At 36.5% G+C, this 27,192-nt stretch overlaps 1 protein-coding gene across 1 annotated transcript in view; it reads right to left on the reverse strand.

The window, feature by feature from the left end:
• The window catches only part of GDA (guanine deaminase), a 50,446-nt gene that overhangs the window by 6,836 nt on the left and 16,418 nt on the right, over positions 1–27,192 (reverse strand). Inside the window, exons 3-12 of the mRNA XM_007434503.4 lie at positions 25,995–26,166; positions 24,421–24,508; positions 23,165–23,270; positions 20,384–20,411; positions 19,050–19,157; positions 9,970–10,077; positions 8,584–8,681; positions 7,527–7,594; positions 5,501–5,650; positions 1,344–1,462 (exon numbers count right to left, since the gene is read on the reverse strand). Coding sequence (XP_007434565.2) covers positions 1,344–1,462; positions 5,501–5,650; positions 7,527–7,594; positions 8,584–8,681; positions 9,970–10,077; positions 19,050–19,157; positions 20,384–20,411; positions 23,165–23,270; positions 24,421–24,508; positions 25,995–26,166 — 1,045 coding nt within the window. The remainder of the gene's footprint in view (positions 1–1,343; positions 1,463–5,500; positions 5,651–7,526; positions 7,595–8,583; positions 8,682–9,969; positions 10,078–19,049; positions 19,158–20,383; positions 20,412–23,164; positions 23,271–24,420; positions 24,509–25,994; positions 26,167–27,192) is intronic.

Below are 27,192 nucleotides of genomic sequence, written 5' to 3' on the forward strand. Positions count from 1 at the left end.
GAGCTGACTGTAGCTGATCAAGAAAAAGTTACTATAGGATCAAAATTAACAGGAAAGTGAGAAAGTCAGTCCAGTGGGTGGCTACCATGAAAGAAAGAAAGAAAGAAAGAAAGAAAGAAAGAAAGAAAGAAAGAAAGAAAGAAAGAAAGAAAGAAAGAAAGAAAGAGGGAGGGAGGGAGGGAGGGAGGGAGAAAATTTCATGCTAGCAATCATTAGAAAGGTAACTGAAAACTGAATTGCCAACAGTTTTGTATGAAAAGAATACAAGGGCTCTTATATAAAATCTATAGCATAATATTCTATACAGTTATAGGTGTGGTTACTACATCCCCCACATATACTGTAGATCTGGAAAAGATGCCAAAAAAAAAAAAAAAAAAGAGCAACCAAAATGATTAGGGACTTTACTTATAAGGAAAGTCTATAGCTTTTGTAGTGTTTTAATTTAAACCAATACAAGTAAAGTGAGATATGATAGGAGCAGTAAAAGGAACTACTTCTTTATGTTTATCTTTGCAGAGGTAAATTATGGAATTTGCTATTAGCAAATGTAATGATGGCCCTCAATTTAGGGGGCTTTAAAAGGAGATTAGACACATTCATGGAAAATTGTGCTATCAGTTAAGTACTAATCTTGATAACTACCTCCTGAATCACTGGAGACATACCATAGATATCAGCTTCTAGGAAGTAATAATGGAAAAGGAATATCACCATCTTCTTCATGGTTATGAGCTTCCTAAATACATCTGTTTGATCACTGTGTGACAGAGGACGCTGAATCGTTGCCTGATCGAGCAGGATTCTTACGTTTTTATGGAGCAACTAGGAAAGTCACTGGGTTTAGGTAGTACCTGTGAGGCAGGCAAACTCAGGAACAAGAACTACTTGGATTTCTGCAAATATCTTTACTGCTAGTAGGGTAAAATATATAACTATAACTTTAGGGTAAAGTATATAACTATTTATGGGGGGCTTTTTAATTGTTGATGGGGTTTCTGATTTTAATTGTGAGCCGCCCAGAGTCACCCGTTGGGGGGAGATGGGCGGCATACAAATGTAATAATTAATAAGGTGGCATACAAATGTAATAATTAATAAATAAATAAATAAATAAATAAATAACCTTGAAAACCTATTAAAACAATTCTCTAAATCAACTTACACCTTAAGGTGGAGTTACTCTGAGTCTCTTTCTTATGCTCCTCCCCACCTGCATGGCTGAGGTGTCACTTTTGCATCTGTCTCCTTGCCCCATGTTCCCAGGACCTTCTAGACATTCCATCACATGTGGATTCCTCCAGACATATGCAACCTATTTCAGTTATGCAGTATTTGATTACCTCAACACGGTCAGAAGCAAACAAATCGAAAGGACTGTCTGAAGCTTTGGTATTGATAAGCAGTGCATCAAATTCCTTGCCAACCTCAAAATTTCCAGTTATATGATCTAGTCCTAAAGCTGTAAATTAAAAATAAAAAATGAACCTCTTCGAACGTACACAATCAAATTCAGTACATTACAAGTTATGACATTTTGAAATGAATAGAAAGGATACAATATTACATTTACACAAGTTATACTTGTGTTCTTTGTTGCAATTCCATTATGAGTATTGCTCCACTCTAAATAACAGAGGGAGAACTATATTTTAAACATTACTGTTTCAGGAGATTCCTTTAGGATCACCCTTAAAACATCTTAAATTAATTAAATCATCCTTTAACAGCTGATGTTGTTGTTATTATTATTCCAAAGCATACAGTAAGACTACAATCAGCTGATTTCAAATGATAATAAACAAGTAAATTTATATCAGAACAGAGGAAACTCTTTTGAAATTGGGGCCATATTCCAATAGAGGAAAATTAGCAGAGTCACATAGGTATGGTGCTGGTTGTCTTCAACATCCACTTTGGAGTTCATGAGGTCATAGCAGCAATGGAAATCATGGGTCTATCCCAGCTAGTCACAGAGCCAACATATGATGCACAGCACAAGTTTGACCTTATCTTCTATCTGATTGGGGAGGTGATCCCCATTGTTATGGGTGGATCACCATCTGATTAACCTTAGATCTGCAGCTGCCTTTCACTTCTGCAAGGATATAGAGCCTATTAGAATAGTCTACTCCCAAAAGCAATTTTGCAAGGCCCTTGGGAAAAATTGGGATTAATCCCATTGCCATTTCTACTGATGCCCCAATTGATACCTAGGGTCGAGAATTTATTAGGAAGCATTGCTACAAAAATGGACCCATTATGTGCAAATGAATCGCAGGAGCTGGATCAGCGAGACAGACAGTTAGAGAACAGGTGTGGGAAGATCCAGCTAAAATTCAATAAGACATAATATAAAGCCATTTGGAAGTCTATACTGTGGTAATTACAGTCAGGTCCAGAAATATTGGGACATCGACACAATTCTTTGGCTCTATACACCACCACAATGGATTTGGAATGAAACAAACACAATGTGCGTTAACTGCAGACTGTCAGCTTTAATTTGAGGGTATGTACATCCAACTCAGGTGAACGGTGTAGGAATTACAACAGTTTGCATATGTGCCCCCCACTTGTTAAGGGACCAAAAGTAATGGGACAATTGGCTTCTCAGCTGTTCCATGGCCAGGTGTGTGATATTCCCTCAGTACCCCAATTACAATGTGCAGATGAAAGGCCCAGAGTTCATTTCAAGTGTGCTATTTGCATTTGGAATCTCTTGCTGTCAACTCTCAAGATGAGATCCAAAGAGCTGTCACTATCAGTGAAGCAAGCCATCATTAGGCTGAAGAAACAAAACAAACCCATCAGAGAGATAGCAAGAACATTAGGCGTGGCCAAAACAACTGTTTGGAACATTCTCAAAAAGAAGGAACGCACCGGTGAGCTCAGCAACACCAAAAGACCCGGGAGACAACGGAAAACAACTGTGGTGGATGACCGAAGAATCCTTTCCCTGGTGAAGAAAACACCCTTCACAACAGTTGGCCAGATCAAGAACACTCTCCAGGAGGTAGGTGTATGTGTGTCAAAGTCAACAATCAAAAGAAGACTTCACCAGAGTGAATACAGAGGGCTCACCACAAGATGTAAACCATTGGTGAGCCTCAAAAACAGGAAGGGCAGATTAGAGTTTGCCAAACGACATCTAAAAGCCTTCACAGTTCTGGAACAACATCCTATGGACAGATGAGACCAAGATCAACTTGTACCAGAGTGATGGGAAGAGAAGAGTATGGAGAAGGAAAGGAACTGCTCATGATCCTAAGCATACCACCTCATCAGTGAAGCATGGTGGTGGTAGTGTCATGGCATGGGCATGTATGGCTGCCAATGGAACTGGTTCTCTTGTATTTATTGATGATGTGACTGCTGACAAAAGCAGCAGGATGAATTCTGCAGTGTTTCGGGCAATATTATCTGCTCACATTCAGCCAAATGCTGCAGAACTCATTGGACGGCACTTCACAGTACAGATGGACAATGACCCAAAGCATACTGCAAAAGCAACCAAAGAGTTTTTGAAGGGACAGAAGTGGAATGTTATGCAATGGCCAAGTCAATCACCTGACCTGAATCCCATTGAGCATGCATTTCACTTGCTGAAGACAAAACTGAAGGGAAAATGCCCCAAGAACAAGCAGGAACTGAAGACAGTTGCAGTAGAGGCCTGGCAGAGCATCACCAGGGATGAAACCCAGCGTCTGGTGATGTCTATGCGTTCCAGACTTCAGGCTGTGATTGACTGCAACGGATTTGCAACCAAGTATTAAAAAGGGAAAGTTTGATGTATGATTAGTATTCTGTCCCATTACTTTTGGTCCCTTAACAAGTGGGAGGCACATATGCAAACTGTTGTAATTCCTACACCGTTCACCTGAGTTGGATATACATACCCTCAAATTAAAGCTGACAGTCTGCAGTTAACGCACATTGTGTTTGTTTCATTCCAAATCCATTGTGGTGGTGTATAGAGCCAAAGATGTTAGAATTGTGTCGATGTCCCAATATTTCTGGACCTGACTGTATATGCAGCAAAGAAGCAGGTTGTTTTCCTGCATCCATGGCTGACAGAAGGTCACCATTTTCTGAGTTGTTTCTTAATATGAAGTTGTTTCCATTCTGTCTATCCTACCATCCCCTACCACTTACTCCCAACCTTTCACACATATACATCCTTCCATGGAATGAACAAATTAAAAAAACACTTCTCTCTCTCCCACTGCAGCACATAAAGTAGGCTATGAAGAGGAACAGATTGTAATCCAGTGCCAAGGGAGTGAGAAGAAGGTAAGTATATAGGCTGGACATAAATCTACTACTGATCGACTCTTATGTGATATCAGTTTCAGTTTATTAAACAAACAAAAAATCCTTTCAAACTGTGTCTCAGGAGACTTGGAATGATACCAGGACAACACAAGAAGTCTTTATGAAATTGCAAAGAAACAACTCATGAAAAAATTGTTTCATCTTAAAGTGATACATATTCACTTGTATGGGATAAATTTATTATATAGCCAAGCAGGTGTTTTGCAATCAAAATCAAAATGCTCTTTCATTTGAAGCCACTTCTACATAAAACAGAATTCCTTGTTTTATAGGCTGCCCTAAAACATATTTTAAAACTGCCTGAAAATATGATGCTGAAGGAGCTAAAGTTTTATTGCCCCAGGCCATGAAAGGGAAAATTACTCAAATTCTTTAAAATAAAATAAAATAAAATAAAATCAGATGGCCAAAAGAGGGATAGTCATTCCGCAGGGAACTGATCCAGTGTCAACTCTGAGAAATACTGTTTTGGAAATACTAAATTTTAGTAACTTAGTAATAAACCTTCTCAGACTGTCTTTCTATGGTGTGATTTTTCCTTTCTCTTTTATATAGTTTCCACATTAAACAGCAGAGGGCAGTAGAACATCAACAGCCATGCCTGTCAAAGCTAATAAGAGAAAGCAGAAGAGGATCAAAGTAAATTTATGGAAAACATTCCCCCTTATTTCTAGCATGTTCAACATAGCATATTAGATCAGTAATAGATCATCTCCATTTTCCCCCCACAATAAGCATGTGAGATAAATTGGGCTGAGAAATAGCAAATGATACAAAGTTATCCATTGAATTTTCATGGTAAAAAGTAACACTTGAACAGAGCATCTTGGTCCTAATTCAGCACCTTATCTACTACACCACACTGGCACTCACATATTTTAGCAATTTGGTACAGACGTCACATTAAGCTATGGTGTTTTAGTCTCTTTAGTTTTGGCTTACATGAAGTATGAACTGCTGTGTTTTATTCAACAAACCATGAGTAAGTAAACTATGGGGTTAGCACACAGGGTGTATTTGGTCAGTATAATGTAGTGGTTAGGATGTAAGACATGCTAAGGTCCAAATGAAAAGTTTATTCCAAGCCAGATTAGAATATCAGATGTAACTTCTGTGTTTTTGGGGTAGACAATTAAACAGAGGAGTAGAAGGAGAATTTCATTACCTTGACTTCCTGCAAGAGTTGCTAGTCGGAATGCCTCCTTCAGAGTTAAGCCTTTTTCATCACTCTCTTTATTAATGTGAAGGATTTCAGATACCACAATCGTATTTCTGATAGCATCAAGCATGGAAGCTGAATAGCCACCAGCAACATCTAGCAATAGAGCAGAACATTACAATCAGCCTGGAAGACCATATGCATTAGATGGAAACATGAGTTTCATTAAATATGCAGGCAGATGATCATTATTATAACATAGGTGGGGTCTCATTGAGGCTTTTCGTCATGCTGGCAATATATCTTTCAGGAATTCACTATGTACAGGAGGATGCCCATGCTGTAGGCCAGAGGTGCAAAAAGTGTAGCTAAAGGTCAGATACAGCCTGCCAGCATATTTTCTGGGCTCCCAAAGCCTAAATGGTAGGCCCAAAAGTTTGCTCCTCACTTTGCTCCAGAGATTTAAGAAACAAAATAGAGGTTTTAACCTTTTCAGATGCTTAAGTCACCCATTTCACCTCCTGAATCTCCTCCAGCAAAAAGCCCAGCCGCTATCCACTTATGAGGTGCAGGCCTGGTGCTGCTGCCAAGCTGATAGAGATTGTGCATTCTTGCCACAGGCTGTTCCACTCAGTATGGACAGTGGTGCTGCTAGAGCTGTAGTCTCAAGGAAAGCCGAGACCCCGCACCACAACTGCCCCCCAGTGAATGGTACACAGGCAAATGGTAAACAGATCCATGTCCAGCATCTGAGATGACACAGCTATGATGGGGCTGAAGTTTATATATATTCGATAATCAGGCAGTAGCTGGAGGGGCCTGTAGATGGTTGCAGCTGCTTGGTTTATTATGTTTACTATAGAGTTGTCTCAGAAAATTATGCCCTTTCCTAAGCAACTATCAGGAAAAGTTTCATTTTATTTATATAATTCCATTTTATTCATGGAATGCCGCACAGTTGGAATGTGCAATCCAAATGCTCCAGTTAAACTCCTCCCATCTCTGAGATCACTCAAACGACACTGATTCCCTGCAGGGAGTGCACGGAGAGTCCCATGGTTGTAGGGAGTCATCTCAGTGAAGGACAGGGAGATGTATGGAACGCTCAAGGATATAAAAATGCCCAAACGGGTTATAATCTCGCTCAGTTTCTCTATTTAATACGGTGTCAACCAATATTATTGAAAATCTCTTTTACATTAAAGCGTATAATTCCCATTTCTTCTCAAACCCCTGCCCCCTATTTTTTTTGCCAGAACTAGCTCTTCTTCCATAATGAAAATTGGAGGGAATAGTTGGATCCATATATTGCTCGGTGGCATCTGCATGTTTTTATAGCTTTCATCAGAATGGAGAAAGCAGCATTGTAGCATTGTAGCACAAGCTCCACCTATTTGGGGCATGTGTGATATTGTCATATGCTTATAGAAAAGGGGCAGGGCTTATGTCACAATGCTACAGTGCTACTTATGATATTCTCACCCCTTAGCCCTCCTTGTGGATACCACTGATATTCTACACACTACAGGTAGTTCTCATTTCCAATCGCAATTGGGACTGGCAACTTGATCGCTAAGAGATGTGGTCATAAAGTGAAATGTCACATGACCACGCCGACTTATGGCATAGGTTCTAACTGCGATCATTAAGCGAAACATAATGAGACTGTGACTTGCAACTTCCTGCCAGCTTCCCCATTGACTTTGCTTTTCGGAAGCTGGCTGTGAAGGTTGGAAATGGCAGTCACATGACTGTGTGATGCTGCAACCATCGTAAATGTATGCCAGTTGCCAGGCACCTGAACTGCAATCACGCAACCACGGGGATGCTGCGACAGCTGCAACTTTGAGGACTGGTTGTAAGTCTTCTCTTTCAGCACCATTGTAACTTTGAACAGTCACTGAACGAGTGGTCGGTAAGCAAGGACTACCTGTATTCCACATGCATCATGTGCATATGTATGTGGCTTATCTCCTTTTTAATCTTTTAAAACAGTACCTGAAAGTTAACACTTACATAATAAATCACTAACCTGTGCCTAATCCAAGTTTCACATTGTGATTCAGAATCTTCCTTGTGTTTAAAAGCCCACTTTTTAATCTAGATTGGAAATAGAAGAATGAAAAGATACCATCTTTATAATTAAAAAGAATAGGTTGTAACAGATGTATTGAAACATTAAAAACTATTCACAAAGTGCTAGAACAAGATGTATAAAAATAGAATGTATGAGCTCAGCTTTGCCATTGTTTTAGATATAACTTCATAAATGCTATTGCTGTGAGGAAGTTCCACATTACCTGAGCAAGTGATGTATTTAATAAGGCTGAATCAAAAACGATTCAGAAGTATTTCAAATCTCATGAGAACATAGTACCTCAATACTGTTTATTAAAATAGTCCAATTTTTTTCATGCTTCTGTATGAGATGGAAAAAGATGTGGCTGCTTTAAGAGTCGTGTCAATTTTAACCAATGGATCCCTTAAATTAGTGGCATTCAGGCTCCTACATAATTCTGAAAAAAAGCATGGCTTCTTTAATGAATAGCAGACCAATTCTATGGACCTGTGAGATTCAAAAAAAGTCTTCTGAATCATTTCTGAAATTTGTACAACCCTGGTATTTAAGCTGGGGCATAAAATCAATAAAATCCAAGCATACAGATTGGACTTTTCTGGTATACAAATATATGAAAGGAGAGTGAATGGATCAAGAGGAAGGAAACAACCAGAAAGTGTTTGATGGAGATTATGAATTCATCGTAGGTTTCTTGTCTCAGATTGTTAAAGACACAGGAGCTAGGTTGTTAAAAAAAAAAAAAAAGGAAATCAAGCCACTTTAAGGCACCCAAGATTCATATCTGAAAAACCTGGTAACAGGATGCTTTCAGCATTTAACCCATGATTGACATTTTCTAAAGCAACCTACCACAAATTTGTGCTCTCCAGTTTTATCTTCCTTATCTAGGAGGGTGAGAATAATACAATATGTAACCCAACACCTTCGAAGAGCATCAAATTGGGGAAGATTGATCAGAAACCCAGTTCTTGTAAGTGTAATAACTTTGTGATGTGATTATATTACTCACGATATGTTTGAATTAGGACAATGTACAATGGCAGTTCCTCTAAGCTTAAATATTTCCAGCTCTTCGTCAGAAAGATAGCAGCCATGAGCCATTATAGTCTAAAAGTAAATATAGTAATATTACCTTTGCTTATTTGAATTATTCTTATCTTGACAATTCAGGTTTTAAAATAATAATTTTAGTATCTCTTGTGAAAATCACTAAAGTAACTTCCTGCGATGTACCACACATTGCTCAAACTTTGTAGAATTTTTGGTCTTCCAATTCTTTGCTGAATGGAAGGAACCATTTTGGGTTACTGGTAAGATGCTAATACTTAATACTGTTCATATTTCTTCTCCTTCAGAAGTTCACATTTGCAGATAAAGTAAATAAACATTCAGCTTAGTAGAGCCTATAGTACAACCCCTTGACAACCACTGCTTACTTCCATGGTGGTAATACCCAATGAGCTCAGTGGGATTTCCTTCTGAATAGATAAGCATAAATATGCTATTAGTATATTGGGAATGTTCATGCAATTATTATAATAATGTGTAAAAACTGGGAGCAGTTAGAATTTTAAAGTTGTGGACTTATAATAGAACAAGGGTAGATTACAAGTAAAAAATATGGGCAGATAAAAAAGGAGAGCGCATCCATTAATTATTTAAATATTCTAAAAGTAGACTAATATGTATTTGAAATACATTTTTGTAAATAGTAGCTTAAATATATAAAACCGTTAAAATCTTCTATCTCCAAGCTATCTCCCTTGCCAAATAAGTATAAATGAACTAAACACAAGCAAAATACAGAACTATATATTTACATATACAGCCAATACCAATTTAGATTCAAATTCAAATTATAATATGGGTATCCATATCATATCTGGGTGAAAATCTGTACAACCAAAGAATCAGAACTTTCTATATCCCTTTGCTGCTACCTAGTAGTCATTTGGACTTTTGTAACCCAGAGTTGAGTGGTAAATAGCTTCTTGACATAAACATTTCATTTTTTTAAAAAAAGTTTGTTTTTCTAACAGAAATATTTTATCCACAAGTTTTAAGAAGTCTTTATAAAAATGATGAGATAAAGAAATAGGTTTAGATGTCAGGATATGCCCTGTGGGAACATGATACAGTCATATTACCAATGCTAAGCTGGTCTCAATAGGAATGTCATTTTGAGTTCCATTTAAGGGGGGAAACGACATACAAATTATTAAATACATAAACAAGTAAGATTGCTTTTGCCTGCATGCATTGTAACTCAGAATACTGAACAGTGTCTATTTTCCTAATTACAAGATTGATCAACATTTATTCTATTTCAGCAGTACTTGTAACTCAAAGGGCAACATTTACTCAGATATTTTTATGACTAATAAAAATAACAAACCTTGTTTGTAAGCAGCTTATTCTTATCATATAACTCTGTATAATGTTGATAATGAGGAAACCTGCTTTTTATAAGTCTGATCTCCCCTTTAGACTCACTTATGTGGCTCTGTAAGGTGGGGGAAAAACACAGAGACAATGGTCAGTATTTCACATAAGCTTCCTTTAGATAATATTAAGAAATGTCCTAATGCAAACAAGTATGTAATAGAAGCTATTTAACACAAAGCATTCACAAAGCTACATTTTTAAACAAAAACAGTATTTATAAAACTTCATACTGTGTTAAGTATTACTGATGGTTTTATAGTAAATTAAATTATTATTTGAGAGATCAGTAGCTTTTTCAGAGAAGCAGAATAAAAAACAGAACAAAAGCTTGAAAAGAGAAGAGAAACATTTTGCCTTAACAGATTTTAAAACCCTTACAAAAATTCATGAGGTAAAGAACTAGGTTCAAGGCATGGCAGGGAGCAGAGCTGCCTAATCTGGAGCACATTTTGAAAAGTTGGAATACAGAATTTTAGATGTTTAATAAGAAGAAAGAATTGATGGAAATGAATCTCCATAGCTGAGAACACAACATCAATATTTTAAAGAGATATATAATGTAGCATTACAGTACAGGCAGCACAGAAGAAGCCTTAATAATGTTGGGCTGCTTTAATGCATAGCAGAGTAGTGCTGTGCTTATTCAGGATTTGAAATATTTCTTCCAAATAATTTTCAAAAACAAGCACAGCTCCAATACTGGAAAACAGAGTTGAACTAGGTCAGCAGGAAGTCATTTTATTTTACAGTACCCTGCTGATTTAGGAAAGTAATAGTTGAAATTCATGAATAATACTTTATAAAGGAAAAGTGCTACACATTGTAATTAAAGATTGAAATGTAGTGATTTCTGATTTAAAGGATAAGAGCTGTGCAGGCTCGTAACAACAGCCTATATAGTACAGTACTCTGTGTGTTGTCATGGCAGTAGCCCTCTCTGACTGTGGGTTTCGTGTTTATTTCTTACTTAGCTACTTTGCATATTTCCAGAAGGGCAAATTCTTGCCTCATGTTGACCAAACCAGGATAGCCATTTAAAACTGTGAGATGTGGGATTACTATAAATCAGGTAAAAAGATTTCATTAATAAAACTTAACTGCACTATTCCAATATTCTATCAGGTTTGGTGTTTTTGTTTTTTTTTAAGACAGAATGCACAGATAAGACTAAGTAGTGCAAAAGGATTATTTTTATTTGCATCTTGTCCTTCCTTCAAAAAACACTGAAAATTGGGTCTCCCCTTGCAGAGAATTCCACACTGCTGAAGTGACTTCTGTACGTGAGACCGCATCCATCAAGAGACAATTACAAAGTGAAGATATTGTAGCCACTTTCTTTGTATTAAATAATGAGCTCTTGTTTCAAAGACTACATTATCTTTTCCTCAAGGAACCACCAAGTGTATATTGAATTCTGTCCCTTGAAGTTCTCTCATGTTCCATTGCATGAAAATAAGCAAAGGCCTAATAATTTATAACTCCATTTCTAGTTCACCCAACCCAGACAAAGTGTAACAGTGCAGATTCAAAAGCTATATGAAGCACAATCTAGCGGCAGTAATGGACTTTCGTTTTTCAGCAAGTTAAGTGTTTATATAGTAGCAATTCACCAGTCCTAAGCTCCTGAATGTGAGTTATTTTTCTCAAAGGAAACGTCAGAGGCTGACTGACTCATCAAAGGGCTTTTGAAACAGTTCTTGAATTATACTCTACCTAAAACTTAGGCTAATGGAAAAACAAGGACAAGGACCAACACAATGGTATCTAACATCAGAATAGTCTTCTGAAATTATCTACTATGCTGATTTCAAGGCCAGCTTACAGACATGATGGACTTCAAATAAATAAATAGATTCATGTCACTGCAATTAATGTAGGCAGTACCATATATACTAGAAGTAAAGGACAGTTGCAGCAAGATCTTTCTGCGTATCTATATTATCCAGACAATAAGCCTGCTGAATGGAAGTACATACCAAAGACATTTTTAATAGTTACACTAGTCAGATAAGAATCTGCTGATGGAGATTTTTTTAAAAAAAATTGTCGTTGCTGAAAGCAAAAGAATTATGCCTCAGCAATGTTAAGGAGTCCTTGTGTAAATGCACTGAAAATCTCACATAGCATTATAAATTGCAATAAATATAGAAGAGGGAGGGAGGGAGGGATTCTGATACATCGGCTACATCCACTGGTACTTTAATTTATGGAAAGTGCTTCTCCATCCATGTTTCACAATCCAGGTTAGTTCTTTGTTCCTCCCTTCAAAAAATCCTTGCATCTGATGTTTAGAACAGATTGGGGCACAACAGATGGGCTGTACTGGATCATGTGGATTGTAGAAAATGGTGTTATCTTAAGAGTGCATAAAAGATCTTTTCAGATCATAATCCAGTGAATCTGGTTTCCAGCTGGTCTGGAAATTCAGTTCTTTCACATGGAGGTTAAATGAAATGCTGTTACAGAAAGATGCAATAGTGGAGGACTGTAAAAAGAAATTTAAAACATTTTTTAAAAAAATAATCTTAATAAAAGTACAGATGTAAGAATGGTTTGAGACACAAGCAAAACTTTCATGAGAGGTTGGATGAGATAAAAGAAAATAAGAGGAATTAAAGAAGTTTCCAGAGAAGATAACTATTCTCAACAAATTAAGCTTCTACAGTGACAATTATCTATGTTAATAGTAAGAAAAATGGAAATAAAAATGAATTATGCAAAAAAAATTGAGTTTTCAAATAAACCAGGGAAGTGGTTGGCATACAAATTATGAAAAGAAAAAAGAAAATCATATTGAAATTACAAGAGGGAGATAATGTAATAACAGATAATGTGGCTATGCAAAAAGTATTTCATCAATATTATTCCAATTTATATGAAGGACAAGAAATTACCCTGGAGAAAATAGATGAATATTTAAAGAAACAAAATTTACTGAAGATTACAGAGAAACAGAAACAGATTATGAATGGACCCATAATAGTAAAGGATGTTTGCAAATCTATAAAAAAGTCTAAAAGATGCCTGTGCCAGATGGATTACTGGCTTCTTACTATAAATGCTTTGAGGATGAACTTTTACAACCTTTACAAAATATGATGAATTCTATTTTACAGAGGGGAAAGGTGCCAGAGAGCTGGAAAGAGGCTAATATAGCACTAATACCTAAGGAGGGACAAGATTTGACTTTAAAAAGAAACTATTGGCCAATATCGTTAATGAACAATGACTATGTTTACAACGATTTTGGCTGAGAGGTTGAAAATAATTTTTTAAGAATTTATTCATGAGGATCAATGTGGATTTCTACCTAAAAGACAGTTAAAGGATAATACAGTATAAGAAATGTGTTGGACTTTTTGGAATACTTGGAGCAACATAATGAAAAACAAGCCTCATTGATTTTTTAGTCACAGAGAAGGCCTTTGACAACTGAGTCTTCCTGTTTAAAGTTTTGGAAGATATGAATATTGGAGAGAATTTTATTAAATGAGTAAGATTGATTTACACTTCACAGAAGGCACGAATAATTGTCAATGGAGATCTAACAAAACCCTGTGAGGTACAAAAATGGACAAGACAGGGATGCCCATTGTCTCCTCTCCTGTGTATTTTAGTTCTTGAAATATTGAATAGAGATATAAGGCAAGATGAGGGAATTGTGGGAGTAAAGATTTAAAAAGAACTTATAAGTTAAGGGCATTTGCTAATGACTTGCTATTGGTTTTGGAGGATCCACTAAAGGGAATAGAAACATTAATGGGAAAATTAAGAGAATTTGGTATACTAGCAGGTTTTAAGATTAATAATCAGAAGACAAAGATGTTAACAAAATCATGAAAATAGAGGATCAAACTAAACTGATGAAGAAAATGGGTTTTAAAATTGAAAAAAAATAGAATATTTAGGTATCACCATGGCAAATATGAATTGTATGTTATTTCAAAATAATTATGTCAAGATATGGGGTTACAAAAGATATGTTAAAATGGGAGAAACTACAATTGTCATTGTTGGGGAGAATTTCTATGATAAAGATAAATGTCTTGCCTTGAATGATGTTTCAGACAATACCTGTTTTGGCAACTGATGTACCATTTAAACAGTGGCAAAAAGATATATCTAAGTTTTATGGCAAGGGAAAAAGCCACGAGTTAAATATAAGGTGTTACAAGATGCAAAGGAAAGAGGAGGATTGGGTTTACCTGATTTGAAATTGTATTTTACAGCTTGTTGTTTGGTTTGGATGAAAAAGTGGGTGTTGCTGAGAAATAGAAGATTTAGAGTTAGAAGAAAATGACCTGAGATTTGGGTGGCATGGATATTTGTGATACAATAAAGTCAAGGTCAATGTAGATTTCAAAAATCATTATGTTAGACGTGCCATATTGAGAACATGGAATAGATACAAATCCAGGCTGTACCCAAAAACACCTTTGTAGCTCTCAGCACAAGAAGCATTCTATAGACAAAAAATAATAGTCAAACACAAATGGCTAACCTATTGTGAAATACTAGAATTTCGTCAAAGGGAATATAAAATCAAATCAAAAGAACAACTGATGGCAGAGGGGCACGGTTGTTGATGGTTTTCTTATTTACAGTTATCAGAAAGATTTAAAGTAAATAAAAGAATTTATGGACATTGTAAGACTGACTTTGAAACAGAATTGTGTACAAATGATGAACATGTGATTGCTAAAATGGATAAACTTTTCTTGAAATTTGAAAGAAGAAGAATCAGTCAAGGAATGTATGATAGTATATAAAATTTGGATACACTAGCACACAGATGGAACGATGGAAAAATAATGTGGTTAAAAGGACTGAAATTTACACTTTGTTATAATCTTAATGAAATTTTTTATAAAATGATGTACTGTTGGTATATGACATCAGAAAAATTATCTAGAATGTATAAAGATACTTCAAATTTATGTTGGAAATGTGAACAGCAAGAAGGGTCATTTGATCATGCTTGGTGGATATGCAAAAAAACTAGAAAATTTTGTATTCAAATACTTACAGTGATTCAGAGGATTTCAAAGATTAACATTCAACTGAAACCAGAACTTTTCCTCTTGGGACTGATGGATAAGCAGTTGGAAAAAAGTCATGGAACATTGTTTTTATATATGATAACTGCAGCAAGATTATTGTACTGTATTGTATTGTAGAGATGGAAAGATTTAGCAATATCTACGACAGAGGAATGGTTGGTGAAGATGACAGAACTCACTGAAATGGCCAAACTGATTTGATTGACTAGAGAAAAGACAATATCTACATCTATTGGTGGCTGTAAACCCCTTATGAACATTTTGCATAAAAAAGCAAAAAAAGAACTTATGATTTATGGTTTTGATGATTAGATAGGATAGATTGTAGAAAGAAGAGGGTCATGATGTACAGTAACTTTAGAGAAAGAGGTCAGTTTATAATTGTACCTATACCTGCTGTAAAGAAGATTGGAAGCCATTTTTTATATTTTTTTCTTTTCTATTTTTCTGCTACTCTTTTTCTTTTTGCATTTTTAGTTTGCTCTTTCATTTTTTTCATTTTTCTCTTTTCTTTTTCATTCTCTTTTAATCTGTATTAGTCTTATTCTTGCGTTTAAAATTTTCAATAACATTATGTGTGTGTATATACATACTGTATGTATGTATGTACAGTGTGTGTGTGTGTGTGTGTGTGTGTGTGTATAAAGTACCATCAGATAGTATGCTAGAAGATGCCAATAGAGCCCTCCAGACAATCCCTCCTACCACCATAACTCAAACCAATGAACTGGTATATGCTACAGCTGCTGTAATCCTGGAAATGCGTGGCTACACAATCAAGAAGAACAACAGTACATACCCCCACTTGAAAATGAGATTGGAGGCTAAGATCAAGGCAACTCAGAGAGAAGTCAGTCAGCTGGTGGAACTACAGAAGGGTGTGGAGATTAAGGATAAGACTCGGCTACTGAAAAAATACATGGGCCTGACTCCATCTGAAGCCCTAGAGACTGCTAAACAAAGGCTCACAGCACTGGCCACCAGGCTAAACAGATACACTAGAGAAGCAGAGGCCAAGAAGATAAATGCCCTGTTCTCCAAAGAGCTGTCCAAAGTGTACTCCCAACTGCAGTGCAACCACACAGTAACAGCTGAGCCACCAGCAGCAGAAACTGAACAGTACTGGAAGAACATATGGGATAAAGAGAAGACACATAACCCCAGTGCAAAGTGGCTGCAGGACCTGAAAGCAGACCATAGCAATCTCCCAGAACAAGAACCAGTCACCATCACAGTAGCAGACATCCAACAGAGGGTCAAGAACATAAAGAGCTAGACAGCACCTGGCCTGGACATGATCCACACCTACTGGCTAAAGAAACTAACAGCAGTGCATGAACGCCTAGCAGCATGGATGAAACAGCTGCTAGCAGCAGGTTCCCACCCAGACTGGCTAACACAACAAAGGACCGTGCTGATCATGAAAGACCCTCACAAGGGAACAGCACCATCCAACTACCGGCTAATAACCTGCCTTCCCACAATGTGGAAAGTTCTGTCAGGCATCATAGCTGCCAAGCTACAAGACTATATGGGCCAGTACATGAGCACAGCTCAGAAGGGCATTGGGAACAACACCAGAGGCTCAAAACACCAGTTACTCAGAGATAGAGCAGTCTCCCGAGACTCAAGGTCTAGGCAGACCAATCTGAGCACAGCCTGGATTGACTACAGGAAAGCCTATTACTCAATACCACACACATGGATCTGTGAATGCCTGGCGCTATACAAAGTCAACAGGACACTAAAAACCTTCCTCAAGAACTCAATGGGACAACGCTGGAAGTCAACTCAAGACAGCTTGCACAAGTGGCCATCAAATGCGGCATATACCAAGGTGATGGCCACTTGTACAAGTTCAAGAGTGGAATCACCATCAGCCACCTCCTCTACATGGATGACATCAAGCTGTATACTAAGAGTGAATGAGACATTGACTCACTGATCCATCTGACATAGATCTACAGTGAGGACACTGGGATGTCATTCAGACTGAAGAAGCGTGGCCGAATGATAGTAAAGAGAGGGAAGGTAGTTAAGACTGATGGGGTGGAACTACCAGTGGGCCACATAGAGACATAGAGACCAGCTATAAATATCTTTGTATTCCACAGTAACATGGGAACCACGATGAGGAGGCAAGGAAGACAGCAACATCCAAGTACCACCAAAGGATAAGACAGGTCCTGAAGAGCCAGCTCAATGGGAAGAACAAGATCCATGCCATTAACACGTATGCCCTGCCAGTCATCAGATACCCTGCCGGTATAGTGAGGCTGCCAGTTTGAAGACCTGGAAGCTCCTCACAATGTACGGAGGTTTCCACCCCAAGTCCAACACCCAGAGATTGTACACTGCAAAGAGGGCAGGTGGGGTCTGATGAGTGTCAAAGCCACTGTTCTGGATGAAACCCAGAGCATCCAGGAGTACATGACTAAGATGGCACCGAAAGATGAGCTGCTGAGAGAATGCCTTAGGCAGCAGCAGACATGGGAGGAAGTTCTAGTGGAGGAAGTACCATGGCAAAACAAGCCCCTGCATGGGATGTACCATCGACAGATAGCTGAGGTGGCTGACACTGGGAAATCCTACCAGTGTCTGGAAAAGGCTGGACTAAAAGACAGCACTAAGCACTGATCATAGCAGCACAAGAACAGGCACTAAGCACCAGATCCATAGAAGCAGTGGTCTACCACACTAGACAGGACCCAAGGTGCAGATTGTGCAAAGAGACCTAAGAGACAGTCCAACACATAGTGACAGGGTGTAAGATTCAGGCAGGAACACTGAATGGCACAACCAAGAAATTGGCATTATGTACAGGAACATCTGCAGATTGTATGGGCTAGACACCCCCCCAAGTCCAGATGAGAGATTCCACAGAAGGTCGTGGAGAATAACAGGGCTAAGATCCTGTGGGACTTCCAGATCCAGATGGACAGGCAGGTACTGGCCAATCAACCAGACACTGTGGTAATAGACAAGGACCAGAAGACAGAGGTGGTGATAGATGTAGCGGTGTCAAGTGATAGCAACATCAGGAAGAAGGAATATGAGAAGCTGGAGAAGTACCAGGGTCTGAAGGAAGAACTAGAGAGGATGTGGAAAGTAAAGACCAAAGTGGTCCCAATGGTGGTAGGAGCACTAGGGGCTATGACTCCTAAGCTGGGAAAGTGTCTCCAACAGATCCCAGGAAGAACATCAAAGCTCTCTGTCCAGAAGAGCGCAGTGCTAGGAACAGCTAAGATACTGCACAGAACCCTCAAACTCCCAGGCCTCACATACCACCCACAGAGGTGAGAGGGGAATATAATATATAAAAAGTGCATAAAAGCATTCTAGTAACACAAAGCCTATTCACAATATCATCTATTTAGCATATTTATATAGCTGTCCATCTCACAAAAATGTGACTCTGAATGGTATACAGCATTATGACAGCTAAAAACTATATAACAATCTAAAAGACAGATATTAGTGAGCTGAGTCCTGGCAAAAATTCATCACAAAAGCAGTAAGTAATTAACTGTAGCATATTTATTATCTAGTGAAATAATAATAAAGAATAGCTCTCTTCTTCATTTAAGGATATTTCTACATTAAGAGAGGGAAATAATATTTTGTGGCTCAGTCTCATAAAAAATGTGTTGAAATGCCAAATTCTAAATGCAAAGTTTACTGTTTCGTCTGTGAAGCTGCACTTACAGGAAAAATAGGGCACACTCAGAGAGCTAACTACCAAATCTCTCTTGGATATATCAGAATATGTGCTGCCTTCAGCAAAAAAGATTATTCTTTCTGAAGCTGATCCTATGAACCTAAAGGAAATTGCACTTTTCCACATCTGTTATGACTGAAAAACATGTATCAGGGCTGGTAAACTAAACAGGTTTTTTTCTTCCAAGCTACTGGTACTCTGAAAACTGTTGGGTGAATGAAATTTCAGTAAATATAATAAGAAAAGGTTTACCTGTATATGAATATCATGAGCCTCTGCCAGGTTACCAAGGCCACTAAGTAACTCCTCTGTACAAGATAGTCCAAAACGGGGTGTTACTATAGGAAGTATTCTTGGATACTAAGGATATTCAAGTAATAGAAAAGATAGACAATAAATATGCGAATACAACAGCATTTTAAGCTATACCTATTACTGTATTCATATTAACATGTGTCGTTAACCATGATTAAAAGGGGCTTTAAGCTTATTTCTATCCCGCTAATACTAAACCATAATGTACCATAGCAAAACAGTGATTATTAGCTAGTAAGAACGAGCACTAAGTGTATCCAAATTCAGGCTTTAACTAATAATTATATACAGTGCTATTTGATTCTAGAATGTCTGCTGATTCACATCAAGCACAAGATTAATATAAAAAGAGTTATTATTTTCATATATTTATAATGATAACCAAATGCAATCAAAAAGATATATTGTGTGAAGTTATCTAGAAAACAAGTTAAATAAATAAGGGAGAAATTGTTATTTTTGGAAAGCACCAATGATGAATATTTTCTCATATCTCTAACAAAACAAAATGTCCACATAACAACCCTAAAAAATAAGCCACTGATATTAACTATTTTACAAAAATAATTTATAGAAGAGGCAGTAAAATTAACCTTCACTAAATTCACTGAAATTAACTTTTTTAAAGTTTAGAATTCATTCCAAAAGTAGATGTGACAGTAACTGACTCAATTATTTGAATGTCATTCTTGCTGCCTTTTTTTTTAAAGGTGCCAAAGTTTTCTATCTCCTCTCATTACCTATGATCCAGCTTTCTTCAATCTACAACCTGACATATTAGAAGTCAATCTGAAAATGAGAAAAAAGCTGTGTAGTGGGGAAGGAAGAACGGTTATGAGAATGGGGTCCTATACCAAAAAATAGATGGGGAACAGGATAATGAAATGGAGGGACCAGGATAAAACTATATCTAACTTTATATTTTTCAAATTTAATTAAACACAGCTAAGGTTTAATAATGTTCCCTTTCTATCAGATTAAAACTTTCAATTTGATGTCAACTTTTGGCAGAGCTCTGAAAACTAAAGTAACACCTTCTGTAGACAGATACCATTCTGGGCAAAACATTAGTCAACCTGTCCTCCAGATGTTTTGGGTCCAGCTCCTATAATCCTTGACTTGTAGCAGTATAGGAATAGGAGTTCAATATAAAACATCTAGACAGTACATGGTTTCATATTCCAAGATCATTTTGTTCCAAAAAAAACCCCAATACAAAGTATAAAGTAATTATATATACTGTTCTGAGGAAGAAAACTCAGCTTACTTACTTTTTTTCCCAGTATTTCTTGAACAAATCTGAAAAGATCAGAGAAGGGAATTAGAAAGAGATTTATAAATGGATGTGTGAGCTGTGTGATCAACCATGAAATCAACTTTTTCAATCTGGTGGGCTCCATGTGGGTTTGGACTACAACTTCCAGAATTCCCTGTTGTGATCCCAACACATCCAAAGGATGCTATATTCGGAAAGACTGCAGCAAATCAACACTTTCTGTCGAAGTTAATGAGATTGTGCAAATGTGCACCAGCTCAGGATTTTGCTCTTAAATGTGCACAAGCCGTTGATAATTAACAGTAGACAACTGGTTATTACTATGTTTCCTGTGACAACTAAATAGATAACATACAAAATCAAGTGAAAGCATAATTGTATATTATAGCTATGACCATATTTTTTACAAAGTAAGAACTTACTTTGGCTCTGTATCAGAAAATTGAAATGTCCTATTTTTATAAGCTGTATTTTATATGGCATAAATATGCTTCATTGACAATACCCTGAAAATGTGAAGTCTGATTTTAGATCTGTCCTTCATTCACTTAGTCAGTACTATCTCTCTTCCCACAGCTTCTTTAGAAACACTTAACTGCTTTTGAGCAGTAGGGAGAAACAAGAATTCTTCTTAAAATCTTATAAAGATAGATCAGGTACGGGTGAGTACCACAATCATAGCATTATGATAGCTAATATAAATCTTAAGGTAATTCAATACATTGCTCTTTCTAAACCAGTTATATACAGACATAGCCACAAACACTTCTGGTTAGTTTGCATTTTGTACTACAAGCTATTTAAAATATGGGTGCTAAAGTCATGTTCCTGAACATACTGTTTTCAAATGCATAAAAATATTTCATTACTAACCTGCCTAGAAAAATGTGTGAATTGGTCTCATGTCTCTTAGTAGTTTATATTTATACCAAAGCATACTGTAAGTATTGCTGGTCAGCAACAAGATTCTTAATGAAGATTATGCATTAGTTGAATTTTTCCTTGTTCAACAATTTGATAGAATCATCATCATCATCATCATCATCATCATCATCAGTAGTCTCACACAAATGCTTGGAAACTGTAAAATGGGGAATTACCTTTTCACCTTACGTATAATTTCCAATTTACTTTAATGTTGCTATTACAGTACTTTTAGAAAGAAAAATACACAACTCACTTCAATTTTCTCTCATTAAGCTAAATTCTATCCTCTGAAACAAGATTCTGCAGTTGTGCAGGAATCACAACTCTCTGACAATAGGGATTTCCACAAGCCCAGTTTGGTTCCCAATTCAAATTGAAAAAGCTATCCCAATCACCCATTCCTAATTAAACATAGGGTTCAGTCCAAATCTCAGAATTTCTTATTGGCTATATTGGAATTCAACAATAAATATTACTTTTTTTATCTCACAGCAATTGGATAAAATATCAAGGAACAGTAAAGTGTATTAGATTTCATAGAACAGAACAGGGTGAAGAAGTTTGCTCTAATAACTAAGTATTTTTGTTTTTGTTTTTAAAGAAAATATCAGTAGCTATTATTTTAGGAAGGACCACATGTAATTGACTGTTCTTAGTTGCTCAGGCCAGTCATGTTTCTTATGAGTAGATTCAGGGGTTTCTGTGCAAATACAGTAGTAGTATTTCTGATATACAGAGGTGTTTTTTTTTAAGTTTATAGTATATACCAGTGTTTCTCACCTTGGAAACTTTAAGATGTGTGGATTTCAACTCCCAGAATTCCCCAGCCAGACTTGAACATTTAGCATTTTCCAAGGAACCACAAATACTACATTATACCAGTCCCATATATTCTATCATAACTTATTAGCTTTCCAATTCCCAGGGTTAGCATAAAGCATTTACCACTGGAATGCCAATGCAGTATTACCTTAGCATCCTTCTTCAAAGCCCTACTAATGGAAACCTTTTCTTCCTTTTGTAGTTCTCCATATATCTGATTGGCCCTGATGTTGCTGTCCTTTCTAAAAGCATTGAAGGCACTGATATGTTCCCAGGCTTGGGGGTCAGGTAGTTAATGGGAGACCATGTGGTTGTGGCTAAATTTATTGTAGAATTTTATGTCATCTGCCTTCAATTGTTTTCTAATGCTGTTTTAATCTTTATTTGGATTATGCTTTTATATGTTGTTAGCCACCTGGAGTTGCTATGGCAAGATGGGTGGCTATATAAATTGAATGAATGAATGAGTGAATGAATGAATGAATCAATCAATCAATCAATCAATCAAAGTGGCTACATAGGAATTAAGGAGCAGAAGGATGTCTCTTCACATGAGCAGAAATGTGCAAATATACTATTATGTACATAAATCATCCAGAGCTGTCTGAAATACATTATTATATATCTTTAATACTTGAATTTTCACAAAAATGTAGCATTAATCTACTTATATCTTAATGTTATGCACACATGAGCTCTGAGTTAAGTTCAATGACCTTTAAGAAGTTAGAAAAATTATATGTCCATAAATGTTGTATATCAATACAGGCATTAGTTTCTCTATAGCTACCTTTATTCTTTTTCAACAAGTTTATTTTGGCAACATTTTTGAGAAAATCCCAAATACTGTGATTTGGGATTTTCTCAAAAATCCACTGTTATAGGAGCCTATTAGAAACATGTAAAATAGAAACAGATGCCATATGTTAGTCTTTGCTTTAATCATTAGTAATCCATGTCCTCTTTCTTTCATCATTCTTAGAAAATGCTGCTGCCTGAATTATACAGGAAGAAGTATCTGCCTCACCTTTCAGTTTCCTCAACTGATTCTGTGGTGGCCTCCTTGTATTCTGGGAAGCTCTCATTGATATCCATGCAAACTTTACCCACAAATGCCCTCTGGCCAAATTTATCTGTAAGGAATTAAGGAGAACAACAGTTAGAATAATTTTTTTGATCCACATTTTTAACAAGCTCTTAAAAAAAAAAATTGCCAATAAATTTTGCTTTTACAAGCATACTTCATAATTGCAGGCATTAATTTGGAATATAGGAGTTCCATGCAATTAATGATTATTTCCCTGTATAGTTTAGGTGTTTTTAGCTATACCATTATAGTTCCCCCTCTGAAAGCAAGTGTTTATAAAATATAAGCTCTAATATAATGTGGTTACCACTGTGAGATATGAACTCTAAGTTCCTTAGTTTAAGTCTTATTTCATCTGTAAGCAGAACAAAGTACTCCAAACATTCAAAAGTGCTATATAAATAGAAGGTAAATAAAAATAACAGTAGAAAAATGCACACTTATGGAAGCATTTTTACATGATAGCGATGAAAACCATACACTTAATTGGGCTTTGTTTGTTTGTTTTTAGTAATTAGATGAATTCATGTTAGCTTTGACAGATGAGTGCAACCCTTATTGGCTAAGAGCAAAGAATGACTATTTTCATTATATCTAGTTGGGAAGTTTCCTAGATAAAATTTATTGACTGCTGATAAAACAGAATGTACAATTTGAATGACACTCTTCAGGTGATCCAGCAAATTAATCCCTAATTCCAAATTATTAACCACACAGAAAATACTTGAAGCATTGAAGTGTGTTACAGTTAGCATAAGAAAAGCATTAATTGATCCAGTTCATAATAACAAAGGCAATCTGAAATATATTTGGAGCTTCTGAAAATTTCCCATTACCTGTAAGAATAGGATCCATTTGGAATTTTTGTTTACTTTTTCTTAAAAGTAAAATAAGATCTTAAGTTCCACCAACTCACAAACCAGATACAAAATAGTGAGGTGGGCATACAGACATATACTAAGAAATAATATGATGCCTCATACATTCAGTCCAGGAATTTGAAATCAATAGTAGTCCTGGTTTTACTTCCTGTGTCCCTTTTCCAGCTATTAATTTGAGAAGGAAATACTTTTTAATTATTGTTATTATTAGGTAATTGGAATTCAGAAAGCCTTGCTAGTCTACTCTTAATCACTGACCAATAAATCCCAATTTATCTTCTGCTGGACCATTCTAAAAGTTCTTGACAATCTTACCTATAATATCAGCAAGAAGCAAAGTAGCATCTGTGTGAATTGTGGCAAAATAGCAAGCTGTAGTTGTACCATTCTTGAGTGTTCGCCTCTGCAGAAAAAAAAAACCCCTCACAATTTATTTGTTTCAGGAAAGAATAATGCAGCATTATTAAAGAATAATTTAAAAAAAGAATTTTTTTTATTTCTTACTTGTGTATTAATTTAACAACATATCTAATGTGTATCCATATTTAAGCTGAATAACTAGTATGTGGGTGCTTACAGTTTATACACTCTCATTTTACTTTGTACAACTGTGTTAATTTGTTCTGAATTTTCCTGAAATATGTATTTTTATAAATAATATCTACTTGCATCTTGTCTTTTCATATGATGGGTTTGATTTCCCAGAGAAAATAGAAGAAAAACAAGACAACTTATATTAGGAGGATGGAAAGTAATAGAGTAATTTTTTAAATTGATTATAGAACTTAGACTACATCATATTTAATGAACTCTAAGCAGCTAGATGTGTGACTCAGCCCCATTTCTAACCTCTCATAAATCCAATCTAATCAGAGTGGCCTTCCTTTTTAAATCCCACAGATTTCAAAGAGAAATAACTACACATACATATCTCATTCCACCACTGAGCTCAGTTGCACTTAAAAATGGCTAGGTCATGAGCAGAGATTCTTTAAAAATTATGCACAAAATTATGCAAGCATCTAATAATTAGTATTTCATAAAGTATTCTACCAAAACAACACTATTCTATTCAGTTAGCCTTTCCTGTTTTATATATCCTATATAACTCAGCTATTATCACTCATATGCATTTAAAGAGTTTAAGAATATTCCATGCAAAACTAATTTTAAAAAACATTGATTTCTAGCTGCATAAATGTATGTGTTCACTAGGGCTGTGCAGCATTTTGGATTTGATTCCTCAAAGCTGTTTCAGAAAGTGTGGAGTCTGTCTGCAACTCTTTAAAGGAGCCATGTCTTTCCCAGAATTGTGCAGGTGATCTCTGCAGCTGTTTTAAAGAGCTGCAGATGGGTGCTGTCTTATTTCTGCAGTACCTTCTTGAAATCAAATCCAAATCATTACCCAACCCTGTTACATCTTCCTGAGTTCAGTGGTGCTTTTTCCAGAAAACAGGGTTAGCATTCAGCTTTATCTGCTCATGCTTTGTTTATCTGGGGAACAGGCCATGACACAGAGATTAATCAGTGGCTTTAGAAGGTGCTTACTATATATTCCAACTGATCCTTTTTAATTCATGAATTATACATGCTGAACTGTAAGGATCAGGAAGAATAACTGCTCTTTGTATGTTTTTATTGAATGTAGAAATGAAGAATTCAAAATAAGTTGATAATCATATAGGATTATCAAATTATTATACCAAATTCAGCAAAACCTTCTCCAAATATTCTTTTTTTATAGTTGCAAACTATAATAGTAGTAGGGAAAGAACCCTGAGATTATTATGGTGATAAGGAAAAAGGTACAAGAGAGAGAGAGAGAGAGAAAGAGAAAGAGAGAGATAGGGACAAACTGACAAGTAGATAGACAGACAGATCTGACTTACCACAGCTCTAGTATACACTTCTTCAGCAAAATCAAGTTTTTTGAATTCAGCCTCTACTGGATAAGTGTATTTTTCCAACCATTTCAAAAGAGTCAGATTTCCTCGTATCCCTGTAAAGGAATACTGTGGGGCATGGATATGTGCATCAACCAAACCTGGCATGAAGAATTCACTGGGGAAGAAAAGTATGAGAAACAAACACATCAACTTTCCAAATATTATTATTTGCATTTCATTAAGTCCAATGGTGTCTGTAACAAACTGTGATATCAACATCACAATACATTCATGATGATGTTATCATACAAATGTTGCAATTACATATTACATCATGATGTTGACACAAGTACATAAGCATTTGCGTGATGACATTATCATGCATATGTTGTCATTTGCTCCTGCTTCCTTCAATCTGCAGAGCCCATAATAGACAAAGGCAGTTTTACAAACTGGCAGGTTCAGCTTCTGCTCATAATAAACTGTTTCATAGGGATCTACAAAATGGGGTGGGCGGGTGGGGTGGGAGAGACATGCTGAAATAATAAAGCCTGCTACACAACCCATGCTATCTCCAAGCCATTCTATAAGACATGATATATTTAGTCTACTCTTCTCTGCACTACACAGGTACCATTACTGCTGGATAAATGAGGAGCTGGGAGATAGGAAGCATACTAGCAGTCAACCTGTCCTACAGTATGGGAGTAATGTGCTAGAAAATGGAGGTGAGGTTGGGAAGAAAAGTTGACTTGTAATGGCTGTGGAGGAGTCAGGGTTTTTGTAACCTATTTGCACTGTACCACAGTTGATTAGAAAGCAGTGGCCTGAGAGCATCAGGGCTGTTTCAGGCAGAAAATGTGGGGCTTTCCCTGTATATAACAGACCTGAGTGATCTGTAAGCCTTTTCTATAATTCAGTCCTCCCAGAAGCAGTGGGTTATGAGAGGTTGTAGCAAAGGTGCTGATTTGGAAAATGTTGAATGTTTAAGTAGAGAGTCTTGTTTGGCTCTTTGTTTTGCTTCTGCCATTTATCTGCTTGTGTCTTTTATAATCAATTGTTAAGAAAATGATCCAGAAGTTGTCCTACCTAAAAACCCTGTATAATTACTGAAGGACAGACAGTGTTTCTTGTGTAACTTCCTTCTCTTTGCTTTCTTTGTGTTTTGCCACATGACTGTACCAAGGTATTGATTTAAAAG

The sequence above is a fragment of the Python bivittatus genome, unplaced genomic scaffold (genome assembly GCF_059951505.1).
Source record: "Python bivittatus isolate LINGU-HERP-01145 unplaced genomic scaffold, Pbiv_v1 ctg000850_np1212, whole genome shotgun sequence".
NCBI lineage: Eukaryota > Metazoa > Chordata > Lepidosauria > Squamata > Pythonidae > Python > Python bivittatus.